The sequence below is a fragment of the Cupressus sempervirens genome, chromosome 10, assembly GCF_028749045.1.
Source record: "Cupressus sempervirens isolate cs-2001-9-10 chromosome 10, ASM2874904v1, whole genome shotgun sequence".
Taxonomy (NCBI): Eukaryota; Viridiplantae; Streptophyta; class Pinopsida; order Cupressales; family Cupressaceae; genus Cupressus; species Cupressus sempervirens.
In genome coordinates, this window is record NC_143127.1 from 395,397,298 (window position 1) to 395,422,168 (window position 24,871).

The following is a 24,871-nucleotide window of genomic DNA, read 5'->3' on the forward strand; positions in this document are numbered from 1 at the left end:
GTTGAGGGTTTAAGAAACCGTAGACATCACCTAAGGAGCTTAAATTGCCACAACAAAAATTGGAAATCCTGTCCAAAACCACGAGCATAAACTAGGGGCAGCAACTAGCAGAAAACACGAGAAAAACGTCAATACAGATGCAATTTGTAGTCAAAAGACACGAGAAACGCTTGCAAAAACCAACGAATTTGAAACCCCACAAAGGCAAAAAAATGGCAATTTCGAAAAAACGCGATTTGTAACACAAAAACCTAGCACACAAGGGTAGATTGGATGATAATTATTTTCAAGAAAAATTGGCACTGATAATTTCAAAACGAAATGATTGATTTTTATTCGAAAAAAATTACAAGTATTTGCTCTGGTACCATAGTACAATACTTGTTTGATATTAACAGTGATCAATAGATCATTTTATACACATGAATAAACGATGTTTCCTTAGGAAACGATCGTAAAGAATAGAAACATTATATTCCAACTAACAATTAACTAACAACTAACTAAATATTAGAAACATTTTAATATTTACAATAGATTACAAATAGATAACCATTAAATAATAATAGATAATAATAGAAGCTATCTATTATCATAATATTCAAAACCTACACACTTTCTCATATTATGATATTAAAGACTGTGACTTATAAAAACATGATTCATCATAAGAATAAATGTAACTTTACCATTCCATCAAGATCAATTAAATAATTGAGTACAAATTTTGAATAGAAAGAAGTATCTTATAGTGGATTTTAAAGTTAGTATAAAAACTCAACAGTCAGAGATGGGGACATTACAGTGGTATCAGAGCATGATGTTGCCATCCTGTAGGGTATACAACGTGACGAGGAGTTATCGAGATTTCCTATTACAACATGACACAGTTTTAAAGTTTTCTTGAGACTAAAGACATGACAGTAATGGACAAGTCCAAGATAGTGATACCTTTCATGGAATTGAAAAAGGAATGGAGTTGTAAAGATTCACCGTAGCCATGTCAACAAATTCAGTAACATATAGATGTATAGACTTTTTTAACTTATTTTCCTTATTATATAGACATTTAAGATATAAAAAAATAAGGAAAAGAGTGGCAATTTAGGGAGAACCACCAAGGGTACCCTATTGTTAGCACCTTCCGAAGAGTACAATTAAGGGAGAATAGCTAGGGCACCCTATTATAGTAGCATGTTAGGAAGAACCGCTGCAAGGGCACCCCACTACTCTATGATTAAGGGAGAACTGCTAGGGTACCCTATTGCAAGACGAGACCCAAGCTACAATAAAGGGAGAATCGTTAGGGGCACCCCATTTTAGCAATAGTTAAGGGAGAATTGTGGTAAGGGCACCCTATTATGTTGAAAGTGAGGGAGAACTGCTAAGGACACCCTATTGCAGAAGTAGTTGAAGAACTGTTGAGGACACCTATCATAATAATAGTCAAGGGAGAACCGCTAGTAAGGCACCCTACTATATTGTGATTATGGGAGAATCACTAAGGCACCTCACTACAAAGTAGAGATTATATTTTCAGAGACCTTAGAATGAGATAATGTCTCTTCTAAGGATTATAGAGATAGATGCGTCCTAAAGGGGTATCCACAAGGACCAAGGAAGAGATAAAGTCTCTCCTATGGAAGAGATGTAAATGTCCTAAATTAGCATCCATAAAGTCTGCAAAGAGATAGAGACTCTCTCATAGATTATAAGGATTGCCCATCTAGGGTCATTGTGGAACAAGGCGATGCATAGCAAGGAGCATGAAAGTGCTACAATATATCAAGATAAGTTCCTTCTTTAAAGTCATTCATAGCAATTTAATTTGAATCTTGTGATCTTTACCTTTATATTTATAACCATCTGATCCAAAAAATTTAAATACTTGTTGCAGAAGCAAAATGTGGCACATCCATTAAGGAGAAAATGTGGAATTGCTTGAGGACAAGCAATTTTGGAAAGGGCGGATTATAATGTCCCCACTCTGAGAATAAAGTTTTATAGTAATTAATAAATTAATATAATAAAATAATAATAAATATAGATTGTTATTATAATTTATGATAATATTAATATAATAATATAATAATGAAGAAAATAATAAAATATAATAATATCAAGTTATAAATAAATGAAATAATATCATTAGTAAATAATAAAATAATATTGATAAATGAATACAATTTTATATTAATCAAATAGAATATGAATAGATAAGATAATAAAGATGATAAATAAGAACAAAAACTAATAAATAAATTTAATGAAATATACTGTAATATAGTATTATATAATATTATAACTAATATTTATTCCTTAAGCCGACTGAAGCCAAAGGATATGACTTTTGAATTGATCATCATTATATATATAAAATATCATGATCGGTCAATCAGTCCCAGCATTGAGAAACTTTAGCGACAACAAGAAATTCAGAATTTAGAGTTCATTATGCAAAGACTACAATAGACACTCAATGCTCACTGATTCATACAAAACAAAATAGAAGGGAAGTACGCTGGAAGCAATCGCATAGAGGAGTTGCATCAGCATCCAACATAACAAAAGATAGAAAGAGTAAAGGAAATGATAAAACAAGATTAATCAAATATATTTACATGAATCTCCTCTGGCCATAATTGGGGGCAATTAGAATGAAGGAGAATTTGAATACAATAGTGCTAACAGTTGTCATCAACCGGGAAGGAATACAAATCAGTTTGGTAAGCGGAAGGCAATGACTTGGCTTATAAGAAGACGTACAATTAATATTCTAAGTGTTGGTTTTTCGGATCGGTTGCAAACGTACTAAAAATGCCTTATTAGGGATGTGCATTCCAAATGCAAAATCCTCTTAGATATATATATAGAGAGGATAGGTCATGAATAGACATGTCCCTTCAAGGGACATCTCTATTCATTAATCAGATAATTAATAATAATAACAAATTTAATCTCATACATATATATATATAATATTAGTTTTTTTCATATAACAATGGCCTCATATCTCAATATAAAGAACACATATATATATATAAATTATATCTAATATATAATTATATATAGGTCTATCCAACTAAAGCTATCAAACATCAACACTCCCTCTTAGCATAGAAGGATAAACACATAAGAATAAATATTACTTCAACATAATATTACAAATAACAATTATAAGGATATCTCAAAAGATTTCCACCATTTGATATCGCATTCAATATCATGAGTATTGGTCTTCCAGAATATCAACATATGATATTCACCAAGTACCCAAATAAGGTTTGATATCACATTTGATATTAAGAATATTGGCCTCCCAGAATATCAATGATATTCACCAAGTACTCAAAAGGTTTTGATATCATATCTGATATCAAGAGTATTGGCCTCCCAGAATATCAATGATATTCACCAAGTACTTATAAGGTTTTGATATCACATCTAATATCAAGAGTATTGGCCTTCCAGAATATCAATGATATTCACCAAGTGCTCTTTGAATAATGGCCTTCCAAAATGTTGATATGCAAGACATTCACCATATACTCAATTTGTTTGATCTCATAATACAAGTTATTGTAAAATTGTCACCTTACATTAACTTCTGCAAATACAAGTGACATCATTTGGAAGTCGTCACTTCTTCATGTTGTACACAAGGGATAGGCCCATTAAAATCACATAGCCACGAGGTATATTCATGAATCACAGTCCTCTTGATTGCTACAATTTATTGATCACTGGAGAAGCCGTCTCAACATGGTTTACTCCCTCTAAATCAATAAGACCAAGATCACCGAAGGTTAACTGAATCACATCCTCTATCGGCTCCCTCTCTTTCAAGGTTGCCTCTAATGAAATGTCAAGCTCCCTCTGAATCTCATTCTCCCTCTTCCTGCGATAACATTCTCAGAGGAAAAGATCATCATTTCTATGACTGGAAGTTCATTTTGTTCTTCCATTCCTCCCATTCTATTTGCTCAATATATAATTCCCTTCATTGTTTGCATGTGTGCTTACATATTGTTCCAAATCTGTCACCATCCTCCTCTCTGATTTGACCTAATTTCACACCATGTTTGCAATCTTCCATTTTTCAAATACTTGTTTACATTTGTAGTTTGGGTCTAATACCATGTTAGTTTTTTGGATCTGCTGCAAATGTATTAAGCACTACCTTATTAGGTATGTGTGTTCCAAATGCAACATCTTCTTAGATTTATATATAGAGAGAATAGGCCATGAATAGACATGTCCCTTTAAGGGACATGTCTATTCATTAATCAGATAATTAATAATAATAACAAATTTAATCTCATATATATATATATATATATCAATGACCTCATATCTCAATATAAAGAACACACACACACCAACACGCACATATAAATTATATCTCATATATAATATATATAGATTTATCCAACTAAAGCTATCAAACATCTACACTAAGAATAGTGGCAATATCATTCGACGAATATGCAATGGAGAGAGAAAATGTGTAAGCCAAAGAAATACACATTTGTATCAAGTGATTGTGGAACTTGTGCGGACAAACTACAAAATGTACAGAATTGGGTGGATAAGGAGGAGTGTGAGTCCATATATGATGACTCAAGGATCTGCAATGAAGACTAGCAGATAGTAGATATTATATTGCAAAGAATTAGACTGATCCATGCAGATTTCTGTGAAATCTTTATGAGGAGCTTTAATCAGACAAGTATATCAGATTTATATTAGTTGTACAACACCAATCTTATGTTGAGGTTGGAAATGAAGGAACTAGGCAAGTAATAGCTGTTTGAATATAGTTACCTAGCAGCTAATTAATCATAGGGTAAAGATGAGATACACCCATTCAATCTATAGACCAATATATGTGATATCAATTTTATTTTGAGGGGAATACACAGTATAACTCACGTCTGCAGATGAGGAATTAAAAGACAGAATGGAATTTTAAAATTGATTTAAAATAAGTAAAACAACAAAATATATAGAGTGCTTTACGTCTATAAGAAGTTCATAGCCATGGAAGACAACTATGCAAAAATTCATGTTGAGATAAAGGAAAATGTCTTGCAATTATAAGGAGGAACCCAATAGATATAGCAAAGATCTATGTCAATGTAATTGAGAGAAAACCATATAGAGATAAAGCATAGGATTGGATACTTATTACCAGTCAAAGCAATAAGTGTTCGACACTTAGATCCATATGTTCAAGACCTACACACTTTCTCATATTATGATATTAAAGACCATTACTTATAAAAACGTGATTCATCATAAGAATAAACGTAACTATACCATTCCATCAAGATCAATTAAATAATTGAGTACAAAATTTGAATAAAAAGAAGTATCTTACAGTGGATTTTATAGTGAGTAGTATAAAAACTCAACAGTCAGAGATGGGGATAACAGACCACTCCAATATGAAACTGACAATGACAACCTGCTATCATTGCCATATATGATCAAACTGAGCCAAGTCAACACTAACAAGATGCCGATTGTGAAGCTCCTTAAGAGAGAGAGAGCTCAAAGACGGCAACAAGTAAGAATAATTTCTCTCACAACTACTAAATAGTAAATACATTAACACTTTGGAGTATTACATGGTTTCTTCAATTCCTCATTTAGGATTTTATTTCATGTTAAGTAGAAACAGAAGTAGATGAATGGAAGTTATTGTTAAATGGTGATTAATGGTGAAGCTAGTGTCCAAACCTTTTGGCACTTGTCAACCGAAAGTAATAGTGCAAGGTTAATCTAGACCTAAATTGCAAGTGTTTCACTTCTATTGGAGATGTTCATTTATATTGCACCTTCATAGGGTATTTGAATGAATATTGACAAAGTGAAAATTATTCATTAGAAGCTAGCACCCTCCTATGCCTAGTTGATACAGAAAAGCAAGCATTGGGTAGAGGCTCACCTCATCATCATCATTGTCTTACATCTTCAGAGTTAAATAGAATTCTTAAACCCTTATCCTTGTAGTTTATTTGGTTGAAGTGATTAAGAAGTTGAAGTAGTTAATACTGATTGAATGAACGGTGTAAGTCCCTTTGTGATAAATAAAATATCACATCATAAAACTAAGTGAAAATCCACAGTAAGAAGGAACCTTGAGGTTGTGTCATTTGATCCCACAATACATCTACATTGTATAGCATATGAGCATCCTTATTTAAACGAGAGTTGAAGAATTGGTATTTCATCTTGGGATATTAAGTATTTGATTCTGCATATTGTAGTGGAACAAAACTCACATAAACAAGTCCCTGTTGTGTGAACTGTAGAAATAGATCACGTTATCACCATAAAGTAACCATCCATGTATAGAAAGCATCCAAAATATGTGAGAATGAATGCCCCAGTGCCGAGAAATTCACACAAGCGGCCATCTTGTCTTACTACCATAACTCAGACCAGCAACCAACATGATAACAAATGTGTCATCCAACCAGTGTAAATCCAAGGAAAATACCCATACCCTGTCTCTATCCAAAAGATATACCTTGCAATGCTCCCATACTACTATATCACAAAAGTAGTCACTGCCAACTTAGGGAGTGCTATAAGATTCCAACTAGGGCAGCCACTAATCCATAAGGAGTCATAGAAAACAAAGTCACCAACCAACGAAGACAGTGCTGTCCTATCAAGGGACATAGGTGATACAGCCAAAGATGCTTTATGAATATCTCCTACACCCATCATAGACAACCCTTGAGTGGCCGGCCCACCAGGATTGGTGCCAATAAAATCACTATTATCATCAAAAAAGTGATCAGCAACTAAAATTTCTGAATTGGCCATTCTTTGCTTGGCATCATGTAACAAGTGGTGGTTGTCACAGAAATGTTGAAGACAGAGTTTGGCTTAATGGGTCAATAACTTGGCTTGTCTTGCCTTTTCTAACCAATCCTCATTAAGTTTTTGAGACTGCTCTATCTCAGCTGCTTCAAAGTATTTATAATCAGTCCTAAAATGAGATGCATCATATACTTTACCATGCTTGATGCTTACATCTTGTGTCCCAATAACAGTAAAGTCTATATTACTCACTTACATATGATTAGAGGTAGCAATGTCATGAAAATTAAGGATTTATTACAGCTGTTAGAAATCAGAATATTAGGACTGATTTCTTCACCTTTATCCCTGTCTTCCAAAGCTGCAAGGTCAAGACAAGATATCATACTCTTAGCTTCCCCGCTCTTAATTTCATTTGTTAGTGCCTTAAGCACGATATGTTTATCGGTATTCATGTGAGTAAACTCCAACTCCATCTTGTTGCAATCTTGGACATACCTCCCAAGAGACTTCAGCCATTGCACACCAAGTATCACATCCGTACCTCCACTGATACTAACAACAAAATGATCATTTGTGAAAGAATAAATATCTGATGCAATAGATAATTGTGATATCCACTTGTGCAGCCCATTTTGTAAGCATCTGCTAGCATGACAAGGAATCCATCAAATTTCTCCGCTTCCAGCCCCATAACAACAACAAAAGTTTCAGTGATGAAATTATGACTACTGCCACCATCTACCATGCATAACACCCATTGTTCCTTGACAATTCCTTCCAACACAAAGGGCTAATATGTGGGAACATCAAAAAATAGTAGCAATGGTACCACATGCAACATCAAGTGTCTCAGCAACCTCATCATTATTGCTCTCAAAAACTGTATCCTGCATACTATACATATAGAACTTGAAATGACAATTATGAAATGATGTTTCAATATAACATACCGAATTGATTCTTGAAATACTTTAACATACAAATTTACAACACTAACAAAAACCATTGAACATTCAAAGTAGTAACATAGTACAGAATAACACATCCAAAACTATAGTAACATTCAAAAATCAAAATTCAAATAGAAATTCAAATCATCAGCAAATAGGATTTTCATTTATATTAGTTCTATGAAAGATTCAAATATCAGAAAGATGATTATAATGAGTAGCACGATATGAAAACCAACATCTGGGACTCAAGGGGGCATCTCGGAGTCCCCAACAACCCAACTCGTGCAGCAGGGGTGTGGCTGAGGAACAACGGAGCTCAAGTGTCGGCGGGATTACTTGGGTACTCCAAGTACACATCTCGGGGGCATCTTTCCAAGTACTCCAAGGTATTGAGTAAGGTGCATGTCCCCAAATTTCATAGTTTTTATAATCTTAACTTAGGAAATACTTAACAATTCATTTATAAAATGCTAATCTGGACTCGTATGTGAAATTTCACCAAAGTCACTTAATCACTAATGATGCCTGAGTCTGCAAACAAACAAATCGTTCCCCCTCAAAAATACGGATCCTCCCTAAAAAGTAGGAAACATTTCCAATCAACTGAAACTGCTCAAAAGGGATCCTGTTCTTCTATGTGGTTAAAGAGACAAATAAGAAACCTCACTAAAAAAAAGATCCCTCCCTGAAATTCAGGAAATGGTCTCAAAACATCTTGATCCCTAGCCACCCTAGAACCAACTCCTAGTCATTCTCTGGAAAATAGGGATCCCTCCTAAAAAGTAAGAACTACCATCTAAGTATCTAAAACGGCTCATAGTATTACAATAATAGATAGTTTCTATTTATATTTAATGGTTATCTATTGTAATCTATTGTAAATATTAGAATCTTTCTAATATTTAGTTAGCTTTTAGTTAGTTGTTAGTTATTTGTTAGCTAGAACAGAATGTTTCTATTCTTGACAATTGTTTCCTAAGGTAACATCGTTTATTCATTTGTATATATCAATCTATTGATCTCTGTTAATATCAAGCAAATATTTTACAATTACTTCCCATAATATAGTATCAAAGCAAATACTTAAAAAAAATTGAATAATAATTAATAATTTCGTTTAAAAATTATCAGTGCCATTTTTTTCAAAAATAATTTTCAGTTAAGACTTCCTGATCAATTCCCGCGAGTTAGGGCTGAAAATCGAGTGGCTTTTTCGAAAAATTGCATGTGTACTTTCCTCCTGAAAGATCATGTCTCTATTGGGGAGTCAATGATAGGGCTTTACCAGTCTCTAACCAGCATCTGTTTTGACGCAATTTGTGGCTCCATTTCCAGTGATTTTTCCAGTCTTTTTTTATTAACACCACACCTAGTTTTTTACTTGTGGTTTTGGATGGGATTTGCAGACATTCATGGCTATTTTGGGGAATCTTTGGACTTGTTTCATGGTCATTTTCTGCTCGTTTTGCAGCATCTAGGGTTTCCTCAAAACCTCTGTATCTAATTCGCTACCAAATCTGCCATTTTTCTCAGATTTTCCTTCTTTCTAGAGCTGCCTAGTTTTTTTCGAAACCCTAAAGTTTTGTACCAAATCCAAATAAATTATAAATTCTTGGTGGGTTTTTTGAGAGCTCAACCAAGTTGTCATTTGTTAAATTATGGGTGCCTCGATTTTTGTGTCTCTATTTTTAGCTAGTGGTTCCAAAATCCAACAACATATTCCTTCTGAGTTTTTTGAGCTCTCTTCTAGGTACTTCATTTTTTTGGGTCTCCCGATGTTTTGCCTTGAAGAACGTGCCTTCACAAATTTTCGCGCTTTTTTAATTGAAAAACGTACTATGGCATCTCTGACAAGTATTTTGCTCAAGGGAAATTAGAAGTTCAATGGTCACAATTATGGCACGTGGAAGCAATGGATGCTAACCAATCTTTGAATATCGGAATATTGATCAGATTGTTCTAGGTGTTACACAGCGTCTAACTACAGCTAGTATTGATCAGGATACATATGATCAAAATAATTGAGAGGTGTTGATGCTTCTCAAATTATCCATAGCTAATGATTAGCTCCCCAGATTCCATTCAGCAAGACAGTTGTTGAAATATGGGAGCATCTCAAGAAACTTCATGACACTTCAAAGTTCAAACAAAAGCAGGGCCTTCTTTCTCAAGAACACTTTGTTTTCCATTGTCGTGGATGAGTGGAAATTGCTCCAGGAACACCTAAATAGGATTCAGGAAACCGGTGATTAGTTACTGCCATTGGGCACAAGATGAAAGAAGAGGAGATTGTGGTAATAACCCTCAAAAGTTTACCCAAGTTCTACAAGAATTTTGTCGAGACTCTCAACATTACTTCTACTGGTGTTGATCTGAAGTTCACAGGTCTCTACAAACTTCTGCTTCAACAAGATCAGTGAAAATAGCAATTCGGTAGCAGTTCCAGCTCCACCTTCACAGAGCAAGCCTTTGTTGCTAAATCCAAAAGGATAAGGTCAAGTCTCATTCACAGAAGTCCTCTTAGCAAAAGTCCTCTGCTCCAGCATTAGAAGGCTTCAAGAAAAAGAACATTAAGTGCAACTACTGCCACATGTATGATCACATGAAAGTTGAATGTCATAAACACTTAGCTGCCCTATCTAAGCAATTTGGTTTGTAGCCAAAAGCAAACAGTGCAGAGCACACTAAGCAGACTGAATTTGCCTTTTATGGGTCCATGGCTAAAAGACCCACAAATCATGTGAAGTTGTCTGCCCAGTACACTGATTCAAGTGCCTCTCGTCATTTCATCCACCACAGAGACTGGTTCATTGACTACCAGCCTTTTTCAGATTCAATTTTTTTGGTGGAGGGGAAGAGTACACTATTGTTGGCAAAAGCAACATTCAAATCCAGTGTGTTCGGAGGAATCTCATTTTCCTCGATGTATACTACATAGGATGGAACTAAATCTACTCTCAGTCAATCAGTTGTTGCGACACTCTCCACAATTGGATGTCACCTTCAGTTCACATCAATGCACCATAACTGATAGGGAGACTCGGTCTATTGTTGCAGTTGGCTTTGGGGATCATGGTTTTTTCAGATTTGTTGATTCTGGTGATTCTCGGGACTTAGCTACGGGTGCTCGGCAATCCTATGTCATTTCACTTTGACATCAACGATATGGCACTTAAATGTGCATTATCTCTCTCAACTTCCTCGGGAAGAGCTTGTCCTCAAATTGCCAGAGATTCAAACTCAGCAGCTTGGAGTTTGTGATGCATGCCAAGCTGCGAAACAACATCGCACAACTTTCAAAAGTGACGATTCATGGCGAGCTTCTCAGGTACTTCAGCATGTTCATGCCAATATTTGCAGTTCTATGGCCACTCCTATTCTTGGGTCCATGTATTTTCTGTTGTTTGTTGATGATTTCAATAGAAAAATGTAGGTCTATTTTCTTAAAAAGAAATCAGAAGTGTTTCCTGTATTTCAGAAGTTCAAACCTCTAGTTTAAAAAGAGTCTAGGAAATCTATTATTGCTCTTAGGTTAGATAATGGAGGAAAATTTTGTTCTGGTGAATTCTCTAGCTTTTGTTATATTCATGGCATGAAGCGCCAGTTAACCACACCCCACACACCACAGCAAAACAATGTAGTTGAACATCGAAACAAAATAATCACTAAGATGGCTAGATCCATGCTCGGCCATATGTTCTGAAGAAGTTTGGGGCCGAAGCAGCTAACACTGTCATTCACCTTTTGAAACGGTCACCCACTATGGCGGTCAAAGGTAGGACTCTGAAAGAGGCCTGATCAGGTCGCAACCCCAAAATTAGTCACAAAAGGTTTTTGGCTCTCTTGCTCATGTTTGGATTCCTAATGCGTCACACACCAAGTTGGATGCCAAGAGTTAAAAACTCATGCTTACTGGATACAGTAGTCTTCACAAAGCCTACCGCTTGATCGATGATGAGACATCTTGTCTCCTTACAGTCATGGTGTAGTCTTTGATGAGCAACGAGGATCATTCATGCATGTTTCTGTCGTTCCTAATCCAGGAGATCAGCCTACGAAGGCTCATGATTAAGGAGTTCGGCTTCCATTAAGTCCATTGAATGGGAGGGCTCTAGCAACTCCAACAACTCCAGTTATACCAGTGATTCTTATATAGACACCTCCATCTTCTCCTACAAGATCACCTAGATATGCAGATGCTTCACTAGATTTTGATCCACATTCTTCTGATAAGGAACCTGATCATAGAGCATCTCCTCATGCTAATGTTGGTCATTTTCCACTCCAAACTAAGTGATTGGCTAAGACACTCATTGATCTTCAAGATGATGAGCTCATTGACAAGATAATTGCTCAGATAAAGAGCAAACCTACAGAGACAGTTAGTTTTGCTCTCACAACCAACATTCACAGTGTCTTTGAACCTCAAACATACTTAGAGGCTAGAGGAATTGTAGAGTGGGAATAGGCCATGAAATCCAAACACCAAAGCCTACTGAAGAAACACACCTAGGTCCTTTCTGATCTTCCACCGAGAAAGAAACCCATTGGCTACAAATGGTTCTACAAAATCAAATAGAAATATGATGGTACTTTGGATAAGTACAAAGCTCAGTTAGTTGTGAAGGGTTTTATCAATGTCAAGGCATTGATTATGAGGAGACATTTGCTCCTACAGCAAAGATGAGCACAATCAAATTAGTTCTAGCGATGGCAGCACAATTTGACTAGAAGGTCCATCAGATTGACGCCAAGAGTGCTTTCTTGAATGGTGACCTATAAGAAGTCTATATGACGCAGCCTCTTGGTTTCGAGTTTGTTGGTAAAGAACACCAAGTTCCTAGACTAGGGAAAGCTCTCTATGGTTTGAAGTAGGCCTCTAGGGCACGGTACATGAAAATTTATAAGTACCTCAATGATCAAGGCTTCTAGAGGGGTTCTTCAAACTCAAAATTGTACACCAAGACTACTGACGTGACATCATCCTTTTGGTCATTTATGTGGATGATTTGATCATGACTAGCAATTCGGCATCTTTGATTTAGGGAATCGAACGGAATTTATGTCAGTCTTTTGATATGACTGATATCATGCTCATGCATTATTGCCTAGGTGTTGAGGTTTGGTAACAGTCTTCTAGCATATTCATTTCTCAATCCAAATATGTCAAGGCTCTATTAGACAAGTTTCATATGCAGGATTGCAAACCGGCATCTACACCCATGGAGAAAAGTCTCGAGTTATTAGCCAAGTTTAATTCTCTTCAATTTGATGACACTACACACAGGCAACCAATAGGCAGCCTCATCTACCTCTCTGCTACTAGACCTGATATCAACTACATCTCACACTTAACGACAACTCCCAAGGCTGCTCATTGGATGGCAGCAAAGTGTGTGCTTCGTTATGTGAAGGGCGCTACAGATTATGGAATTCTTTACTCTTGGAGTTCTAATTCTAAACTTAGGGGGTTCGCCAATTCAAATTGGACAGGTTTTGTTGATGATAAAAAGTCAACTTTTGGATATGTGTTCAATTTGGGATCCGGTGTCGTCACATGGACCACTAAAAAGCAGTAGGCAATTTCTCTCTCCTCTACAGATGTTGAATACAGAGGGACAATTAAGGCAGGTTGTGAAGTTGTTTGGCTTTGTTGGATGCTTGGGGATATCCAGATGTCACCAACAAGATCGACAACTTTGTTTGTTGATAATGAAGGCACTATCAAGTTAGCACAGAATCTAGTCTTCCATGAACAAACCAAGCATGTGGATGTTCATTGTCACTACATATGACAGCTAGTTGAAGACGAGGCAATAGATTTGCAGTATGTTCCTACAACGTATCAGACTGCAGACATTCTCACCATGTCTCTTGGTCTAGAGAAGTTTGTCAAATTCAAAGGACAGCTTGGCGTAGTGGATAGATTAACCATTAAGGGAGGGTATTACAATATTAGATAGCTTTTGTTTATATTTAATGGTTATCTGTTGTAATCTATTGTAAATATTAGAATCTTTCTGATATTTAGTTAGTTTTTAATTATTTGTTAGCTAGAATAGAATGTTTCTATTCTTGACAATCGTTTCCTAAGGAAACATCTTTTATTCATTTGTATATATTGATCTATTGATCTCTATTAATATCAAGCAAGTATTTTACCATTTACTTCACGTAATACATAGAGCCCCCTACAAAGCTCCATGACCCTCTAACTGAATCCCCTACCCATATTATTGATCTACAAGAACTCAAGTGATATGTCAAACTCTGCTCATCTGCCTATCGCCTAGAAAGTGGACATTACAAAACAATCCCTGTTTTCTATACTAGAGTTTTGAAATTTTCCATAAAACAATTTCTTCTCAGTGATATGGTTTATTTTAGCTGTGCTCTAGTATTTGGATATAGTATTCCGAGCTGATTGCATATATTATTTCTTTATACATCATGCCTCTAATGTATTTCTCTTTTCTATTAAAAGTAAGGGTTGTCCTATTTCATTGGAGATCCTATTTTCTTGGACAAACCTTTAATCTTGGCAGGCTACATTATGTCAATAGACTTCAGAAGAAGGGTTCCATTACATTAAAGTCTAACTGTTAAAACAGCAGACCAGTTGATCCATATTTCTAAGACATTAAAAAGTTAGCTCTGTTGGGCTACCCTTTTAGTTTTTACTGAGGGATGCTTCATTCTATTGGAGATGTCACAGACTCTTTGTAGCGTGGAGTCCCTTTTGAAGTCATGTATTCTGTTTGCACTTCAAGTTCCCATGAAAGAAGTCCCATGCATAATTGAGTTTGAACATTCTATGCAATGTTTTGAGTTTATTGTAGTTGTATCTAAATTTTCAGCAAATCTGAAAGAGTTACCTACTTTATTATTGTATTAGACTGGACGCTATTTATTATCAAAATTAGGTCCTAGAGTACCATTCAGCTTATTAGAGCAACATGAAAGGAGTACTGGTTTTGCAAAATGCACTTGGGCTTCACAACCAGCCTTAGCCAGGTAGCTCACATATGCACAGCTGCACTATTACAGCTAACTGACACAGTTTCCATCCAGCTCACAATCATGGCAATCACCCTGCTTTACCAGTAGAAGGTGATCTGTTGGACCAAAAAAGTCATTTTTTATCGCTTAAGGATTTTGAAATGTGATTCAAAGTAAAGATAAAGTTTACAAATTACAACTAAGGTTTACAAATTAAGACTAAATTACTTATTTGTTGTGATCTATTTGGAATTGTGATTTTGATTCAAAATATTTCACAAAAAAACTTCTCCTCCAACCTTATTAATTTGTTGCAACTTTGAGTGGAGCATAAAATGGAGGTTTGATCTCTAAAGACCCTGGATGGATGTTTCTATGTACCTGGTAGATGTTTAACGAAAGCATAGATAACACTGGATCCTTTCAGTCCTCATGAACCCAACCCAATAATTAAAATATTTGGATCCATGAACCAAAACAAGGATCCATACCAAAAAACATCTACTTACCAATATAACAATAATATTTTACCTAAAGTCGGTGGTAATGTATGTATTTTTTAAAGAATTGTTGTTTAAAAAAGTTGCAAAACTATTTTCAAGTTTTTGACAAGTCCCAAAAACTAGGGTCAGCCAAGTAATTGCCAACTCTGAATTTTCAAACTATGATTATATGCTATGTCACTGGGTTCAGTGAATTTGATCCATTAATATTGAATTCCAGCGAAACATTTTAAAAGCCCAAAAAAATAATCAGTTCACCTTAAAATTTGTATGGTAAAATGGTTGAGACTTTAAGCGTTTTTTAATTTCACTGGACTCTCCTTTTCCCCAATGGTGACATTTGTGTAGCTATCGAAGTCATCAAACAGGTAGGGTGGGAAGCACTACGCACTAGTTGAACTCCTAAGGGCATGTCCAAGGCACTTCCTCCATGGCCACCATCAAAACCTGAGACAACACATCTCATACCAAAATAGCACCCAACCCCTACTATAGGGCATTTGTTCAACCTCACCATTTATCGGGCCCCTCCCGCAAGAGCTGAACAGATCAAGGCACCTTCTTCCCATTCTCTCCTATACGATCAGCGGCGCAGGTCTCAATTCCAACTCTTCCAAACTAAAAGTACATTAAAAATGAATCAACAATTTTTAAATTTTTAGAATATTAAAACTCAACTTCTCTAAGTATTTTATTGAGATTATTAATTATTAATATAATAAATTGAATATATTAAGACTTATAGTATTTAAATAAATTGCTATTATTAATTGTTACATCCCAAAATTTTGATATTTTAAAATTATCTTAAAGCCGTTGTAATGGTTAGTTAAAAACTCTCAGACGTCATGATTTTGAAATGGATGTTATGGTTAACCGTTTTGATTCATGTGAAAATGACTTGTTACTTGTTTATTGTTATTTCAACTAAAAATGAATCTTTATATTTTAAGATAAACGTTAGTGGTGAGTAGCCGTTGTCAATTATTGTGTTTTCTTGATATTTTGATTTAAAATGGAGGAACATGTTATTATTGTGGAAATATGCATTTTTTATTGCAGAAGCAGACGAAGGGGGTAAAGTGTTGCTAAACGGGATTTAAGGAATGGGGTACCAATTTAGTCCATTGTCAGACCATCAAGTATGGGTTCTAACTATCTTGGTGAAGGATTTAACGGCTAGGCAAAAGAGTATACCTTGGACAGTCATGAGCTACTAGGTCGGTTCTTAAAACAAGAGAAACATTAAACATTTAATAACATAAGAGAAAATATTACCTTCCTTTTATTTTTGAGACCATGGAGTGGTCAACAAATGTAACTATATATATATATATATATATATATATATATATATATATATATATATATAATGACACCATGTTTTTTTGCTAACATCTATAATTTGCACCTACATGTGTGTGTGTGTGTATATATATATATATATATATACGCGTGTGTGCACGATCAATATAATGATAAAAGGAATTGTACATGCTCTCAAAATTACACACGCATATGTGTGTGTGTACGTACAATTATAGGTAAAATCAAATAGCATGATGACAATATATATATTTTATATAAACCATGAGAAATTAAAATCTTTATGTCTTAATTTTGGCTACATATCGATGAGCGGTTGCCACCTTCATATCGGCATTATTCCTTTTAAATTTTAAAAGATATGAGAAGTTTCTTGTGGCCGATGTTTGGCCTTAATCAAGACTTCCTTCTTGTAAACAATGAAGTTGCGGGAGGCATTATTTTTACATTCCTCATGGCTAAAGACAAGCGGATGGTAAATCAATTCTTTCTCATACGATTGCTCTGAGCAAAAGTTCTTTCATTTCTATAACTCTTTTCGGAGACAAGTATTATTCCTGGTTCATATCACGATACCACAACTACAGTATTAGTCACGCATTGCCAGTAGCATAAGAGGCATTCCCATGTTGAAGTTGTGTTGTCAGACCACAACAACATATTCTAAATCTTCATTTCAGGTCATGAAATCATTTCACAAGTCTTATTTCATATTACATATGCTATGTCTTTTACGATGCATTTCTTTTTAGATGATTTCCACTACGGAATGAATGAATACTATGGTAATGTGTATCCATGATCATGGATAAGCATCTTAACCGTAACCAAGGCTCAAGAGTATATAGAATTCTGAAAAATATCAGAATTGTTTCCCATTATATTATAGTTCTCTTATCCATGCATATCGGGTGCTGGTATAGACCCGCACAATCAGGCCGAAGTGACACCATTATGATTGTTGAGCAAACACTTGTAAAATGCATAATCATAAACGTTTTGCATAGAGATGGTTCCTTCATATTTCACAAGGTATATATCTGACTTATACAGTGGTATTATCCATACACCAGTTGAGATAAGAATCAGATTAGTATGAATAAATTCTGATTGATAAATGAGTACATAGATACCAAAGAATCTCCCAAGAAGCACCCAAGACCAGTAGAGTCAAGCATAAATGGGTGAAGAGGAGAGGTATCCTTGCAAGAACAAATTGAGAATCAGTAACTAAAGTACATGAACATTTAAAACTGCTTAGTCCAAGTCAGCTCATGGTTGTCCAAAGTATATTCAGTTGTCAAGTTGAGTGGTGGTGATCGGGTTGTTCATTTGCCCATCTAAATCCTTCGCCACGGTAGATTAGAGGCATGCTTGGCGCAATTGATCACTAGAGGTCAAAGTGCTAGCAAACAAAGGGGAGGTTAATGGAGGAATTCCTCAACCTTGTTTGTTGCTTAGCCGACTCTCTAACACCAGAATGCTCAGATGGTAGGACTATGGTGCCCAAAGCCTAAACCTTGGGTAGGGAGGGCCTTTGTCGTAAGAGATTGTGTGGGGATATGTTAAGGTCCGTGGTTGGGAGGTTAGGCCTAAGCCAATGCTTCTCCTCTTCACCAGATGTAGAGGCTTGCACAACTAGTTGAGAATTGTTTTGATACATGTATGATTCTTAACCTTTTGCTCGTACATACTTTACATGTTACTTTTGAAATGCTTGATCGAATATATATGGTTTAAGATTAAGTTACTATCAAGTGTAATTATAGAAGTTACTTAAGGAAGTTATATTAGTTTCTTTCATATGAAATTGAAATAGTCATTACTATAATTTTGTTTACTTATTCCTATACAATGAATTCAGTTGATAGTTTTCTTTCTAAATCAAGTAACAGATATAAGTAACTTATGTCATCCTGTTATGAAAGCCAGTTATAATCTCTGAATATGTTCTCTATTTTCTGCCTAGAAAATGGTATGTTACATTAATAGTAGGTGTTGAGCTTGATTGTAACATCATTGTTGAAATTGATATATAATATAATTTTGTATGTCTCAGCGATGTAGGTCCTGATTCCAACCCTTCCAAACTAAGAGTATATTAAAAATGAATCAACAATTTTTTAATTTTTAGAACATTAAAACTTAATTTCTCAAAGTATTTTATTGAGATTATTAATTATTAATATAATAAATTGAATATATTTAGACTTGTAGTATTTAAATAAATTGCTATTATTAATAATATAGTATTGAGTTTGATTGTAACATCATTGTTAAGATTGATATACGATATAATTTTGTATGTTCACATAAAATTAATAATAGTTCTTATTATATTGTGATCATTGTGTTAATTATTTTTAATTATTTAATACTTAAAAATATGTAATTTAGATAATGAATTATTAATCTACTAGATTGAATATGTTTACTATTTATAATATTTAAATTTAAAAAAATTAACATATTTATATTTCATATTTTAAAGCTCATATAAAGCAAACTTGATACTGATTTGCTTTCAAAAAAAAATTCTCAAGTCAAATTTCATCTTAATTTCATTGTTGTTGAACACAAACACGAACTTGTACCTTGGGACATAGGTTATAAACGAAGTGTTAGAAGTAGTGGTTGTCATTGCACAATCACTCTATGAATGCTCAATCCAACCACTAGACTTATAGAAGGCTCAAGAGGTTACTAAACAATGGCGTGAATCCTTGTGAGGGACGTTGGCAAACTGCCAACAACCCCCCTTTGAGCATTATGACCGCAGCCTACATAGATTTGAACCTATGACCAAGCTCTAACACCACTTTTTAGAATCTAGGGTTGTTGTTACACCAAAAGATTGACCTATTAATGCTTGATAGAACTACTAGACTTATAGAAGACAAAGGAGGCTGTTGAACCTTGGTGCACTACCAACACAAAGGCTTGTACCTCCAACAATGGGTTTACTAGGAAGAACTTAGAATAATTGACTCCTAATAATAAGCCAACAGAGGAGCACATTAACTACCCTGAAAAATCACTATGGCTAGCATCTCTCTATGAAGTACAGAATTCCATAAATCATTGAACTTACTAAACTTCCAAAATGTAGACAAGAATTAAATCGCTAAATGCTAAATTTGTTCTTTCTCTAGAAGAAAAGAGCAAACAAATTCCACAAGATATGCAGTATTTTTACATGTTGAAATGTGTTAGATAAATGCATTTGGCAATTTGATTATATTTAAAGAACCTTAAAATACTATTAAATCATCAATAAAATCTTTTGAATGTCAATCAAAGCTTTTAAAAAAATGCCTTGATATCAATTAATTCCAATGTACATAGAACTTGTCCCCAGGATGTGATTTAACCAGGAAATTATCCACAGAATCTTATAATGTGACATTTTTCCATGCCATCATATATCTGCTTGTATGGTGAAAAGGGCCAATAATCGCTATAAATTATTGCTTGTCTGATCAACATATACACATTGTTACTGCTCCAAGAAAGCAACTCTACTTGGCAATCACATAAAGGTTTGATAAGCAGATCACAAGTAAGAAAAAAAAAATGAAACAAATAGACAACCCTCACAGGAAAATGGCTCCCCAAATAGTCTTATTCCTATTCCAGAAGAAACAAAAATACAAGTTGCCAAGCCTAAGCAGTAACAACAATGCACCTTTACAGGAACATTATCTTGGAAAATTTTTTGAAATACTTATTTTGGTGTAGTTGAAAACATTCTACCTTTTTCGATAAACCACAAATTTTTAGAGTAATTAAAAAAAAACTTGAATAGAAAGGATAGAATACTCACATGAACAAAACAGAGCAGGTGCAACTAATGTCATGAAAATTGAATGAGCCCTTTGCCAATGTAGGCTCTTAAGAAAATGCTCAAGTGCTTTCATTGAGTCCCCATAGTATTGGCAGTGCACAGCCTGTAATTGATACACAGGGAGACCAGTTCTGTGTTAAAACAAAATGAAATTTGATAGAATTAACATCACTAAGCAGGCATTACAAACTGAACTTTCCAGAAAGACAAGGTTGTATCCAATAAGGTATGAATGCAGCAGAATAAATTCAAACTTCTTGTGCTTTTCTCAATCCCGTTTACTTTTTTGGAATTTGATGAAGTAAACTCAAAAACATAAAGAGGCTGAACAATTTTGGCAAAGAGAAGTTACCAAAGCCTCATGCATCCATTCAGATGGTATGCCCAGTTCCTCCTCAATAAATTTCTTTTGAGTTTCCACTGAGTTCCATATCTCACAGTATTGAAATAAAATTTCTTTGATAACTTTCTCATGAAGCATTGGATAATCTGGATTAGGTGGCATGTGAAGAATGGCATAAATTGCCCAATGACACTCTCCCACACAAAGGAGCTGTGAAACAAAGCTCATGGTCAATAAATGCAGCTCTTTATACTCTATTACACCAATTGCTTGCAGGATAGCATGTTGATGCCAAGTCATATGGTAGTCAAGGGCATCATATGTGGATGTAAATGAAGTAAACATTTTCTTCAAATTTACATAATTGCACCCATCACTAGCATGCAATAGCATCAGATAATAGGTCAAATCATAGTAGCCCTTGACCTCCGGATTCAATGCCTCTTCTAGAGGTCCTTCGTCAATGTAGATGGGAACTGGAGATGGAGCTACTGCATGATCCACAAGCTCTTGGTAAAATTTGATAATATTTGAAAGAGAAGTATCTGGAGGTAAGTCATACCACATTAACAGGCCTAGATATCTTTTCCAGTCTACTGTGTTGCCTTCAAAAGCACCCTGAATGTCACCTGCCAGCAATTTATAAAGCTTCAACCTATTCTTCTCCATGAAAGAATAATCCAGACCTTCAGTCTCCCACATTTCAATCTGAGAGGCCATATCCTTCCTATTAATCATGGATCCACCAGCTTGACTAAGTAGGCAAGCCAATCTCACATCCCCTCTATAAGCAGCCAGTTGAACAGCTTCATCAAGTTGCCTGCCACTCAAATAGGAAAATATTTGTTCCAATTCACTCCCCTCCTTCCGATGGCTAATTTCTTCCTGAACACGATGACAAACACTCTCTTGCAACCAGCCACTAAAATGAGCCCTACGGATCAAAGGTTCTGCCTCAGGGTCAATTTTAACGGAGTCATTCTTGATATCTTGCATACCATCTAACTCTTCATTATTGTCTTCAGAAATGGAATTTGTCTCTCTTTCTTGAAATAAAACACTCAAAAGATGCCAGACCATGCTTTGATGTATTAGTAGTATTTGTTTAGATCTTGATAACCCTGGAACATTGACTTGTTTTCCAATAAGCTCTTGATATCCCTCACAAACATCTGGAAGTTCAGAACGGCTGCAAACAAGACCCCTGAGTTTCAAGTCACAATGACTATTTTCTAAGCCATTAAGTACTTTGCTCATTCGCATATGAAGATTTAGAGGGGATATAAATTTCAAATCAACAAGATCATCAATTATCATTGCCTGTTCATCTCTCACTATTTTGTCAATTGCAACTTGTTCTATTTTAATCAAAGATGATAAACCTTCAACATGGCCCATCTGTCCAACAGGCGTACCACTGTGCACAAGTAACCCGTTTGGTCCCCATCCAACTCGAAAAGATTTTCCCATAAACAATGCAGCATCAACAACATTACGAGAATGCATAGATATAGGACTTTCACTTTTTGCATCTGAATGGAAACCCACTACCTTTGCCCTCTTTGTTGCAGCATATTCTCCCTTATTTTGATTTGTCATAAGAATGGATGGTGAAGCATCTTTATTATACTCTAGCATACATTGATTACTAATTGCACCACGACCCGAATATGGTGAATTTTGCCATGTAGTATTAGGGCTTGCCTTCTTCTTTGCAGAAACTATATGAGGAGACTGTTGTGATTCAGTCAAGTAAACAACTCCCTTGGCAGAGCTTCTCTCTGAGGTCTTTCTAGATCCTGGAGTTTTAAATGAATGTCTATAGCCCCAAGATGACTCAGCTCGATTTCCTGGCATTGAAATGTCTTCAGCTTCTTCTTCTGCTGACAAAAATAATATCTTCATTTGCTGCATTTTTTCAGGATCAAGTCCAAGATGCTCAGGAAGAGAATGCGATAATACACGTTGCCGAGAAGTGGCTTGAATTTCATTCAATACCATCTGATCCTGGCGATTCTGGTCTTCAGGAACTTCATTCATCTCTGCATTTGGGTACTGAAAGTTAGAAGGTTCTTCTGCGAATACCACTCCGATGGCTTCTTCATCTGCCTCTTCCAGCACTTCCAAATGTTGGGGACTTTCCTGCATAGCAGTATCTGAATTTCGCCCATCATCATCCTCATCCACATCCAGTCCAAACCTGCTAAAATGTTGAACAAGGAATTTCCATTCACCATTGGAAGCATTAAATGAAATAAACTGAGCACCTTGCAACTCAGTTTTCGTCTTTAATCTGTCTGTGTACTTATCTAGTTCTATGCCTTTGTGACCAACTGCTCCTTTAATGAATAGGGTAACTTCTGCAGCCTTGTTCAATCCCTTACCTATGGAAGGCTTATTACTTTCATCTCTGTATACCCACACTTCACAGCTATTAAATTCAACAGTATTTTCAATGTTCAACCATCTTACATCTGTTTCCCCAAAAAACTTGACATGTCCATACCCTATTCTTCCTATAGTAAAATCCGAAACCCTGCAACAATATCCTGGCTCGAGACACTCTCTGGTAATTAGTTCTGCCACTGAAGGTTCTATAAAATAATCTGCGGTGCAAACTTTTGGAATAAATTCCATATTATCAGCACCATAAAAAGCCCAAATTGCTAAGCCACTCTGAATTCTATCTAATATGACCATTTGAGGTGATAAAAACTCCAATATGACCGGGTACCAGTAATGGAGTAAAGCTATATGGTTGGTTGAGCATTCAGTACCAGCAATAACTTTGCTTTCTCAACAATCCCTGACACAGAAAAATACAAGCAGTTGAATTCAAGATAATAACCAGACTTATCATATTCAAGACAATAAACTACATCATATATAGGGTTTTAGCGTTTTACATAGCACATGACGTTGAAGAAAAAATATTTGCAGGTTACAGAATAATGAAGTCCCTAAATATGAAAATAAATATTTTAGCTTCATGCCCTGTCCAATAGAGAAGCCAAAATATTCCATTCGTGTATTAAATGTCCCTAGGATGTAAGGGGTTGCAAGGTAAAAGGAGCACTCCCAAGAGTGTGACCACGCTCAAATCACTATTGCAGCAGAAAAGTGACCTAGACATCTGTAGGTTGTGATGAGATTTTAATTAACAAACGATGGAGAAAAAACAAACCACTTTCGAAAACCTTTAGAATGTACTCCAAAGCTTACCCTGCGGGACATTAAAGTGGTATATAACTCACCCCACACAGACGGGAAAAAACAAAGGAAAATAAACCAAAAAAAATAAAAAATCATCTTAGCTTTTCTTTACATATCGATCCCCACAGCATCCCCGAAACCGAAACACCTAAATGTCCTTCCTTCAATTTTTATTGCATATACCGTGATACGCGTGAGCCAAAATTTTAGAAAATTATAATTGCTACATCTGGTCTGTATATTTAATAGCAGGCATCAAATTACCGAGTAGCTCACTAAAGAGGTATAACTAAAAGGAAAATGAAATGAAACAAAAACTTGTTCGAAGTGCAATAATTGACCTGGTTCCTCTGCGAAGGTTTCGATTCTGGCGGGCTTTAGCATTATCAATTCAAGAGTGTTTTCGTTCATCTAACTTGTATATTTGATTGATTCATAAAAGAATTTTTAGCGTAGGGTTTAACTGGTTCGGACATAGAAGTTTCACTAGAACGAGTACGAGAGTTTTCAGAGGCGGATGTAACAGTCAATTTACGCCTCGACGAAATTCAAATTTTCTAGTGAAAGTTTTATATTTTCTCAATGGGAGACAATCTCGTTGATCAGAAGAAAAAAAAAAAAATTAATTTGGCACAATGACCCAAATTGTAAAACTATATTAAATTTAGGTTAAAAATGGTCATCTTAAAGTGACGCTAAAAAGATTGTTTCGGGACATTGTATGTTCTAACATTAATGATTTGTCATTGATGTAACATGTTTCTTTGCTTATAGGCTTGAGAAATTAGATTAGTATGTTTTCTACATTGATAATCAAATGGTGGACAAATGGAGATGGATTTGTGAATGTTTG

At 35.3% G+C, this 24,871-nt stretch overlaps 1 protein-coding gene across 1 annotated transcript in view; it reads right to left on the reverse strand.

Annotated features, from left to right (window-relative positions):
- Positions 1 to 24,647, reverse strand: part of SAR3 (SUPPRESSOR OF AUXIN RESISTANCE 3) — a 117,379-nt gene extending 92,732 nt beyond the window's left edge. Inside the window, exons 1-3 of the mRNA XM_089803035.1 lie at positions 24,360 to 24,647; positions 20,815 to 23,611; positions 20,442 to 20,565 (exon numbers count right to left, since the gene is read on the reverse strand). Of these exons, the coding sequence (XP_089659161.1) occupies positions 20,442 to 20,565; positions 20,815 to 23,505 (2,815 nt within the window). The 5' untranslated portion in view covers positions 23,506 to 23,611; positions 24,360 to 24,647. The remainder of the gene's footprint in view (positions 1 to 20,441; positions 20,566 to 20,814; positions 23,612 to 24,359) is intronic.
- Between the last annotated feature and the right edge of the window lie 224 nt (positions 24,648 to 24,871).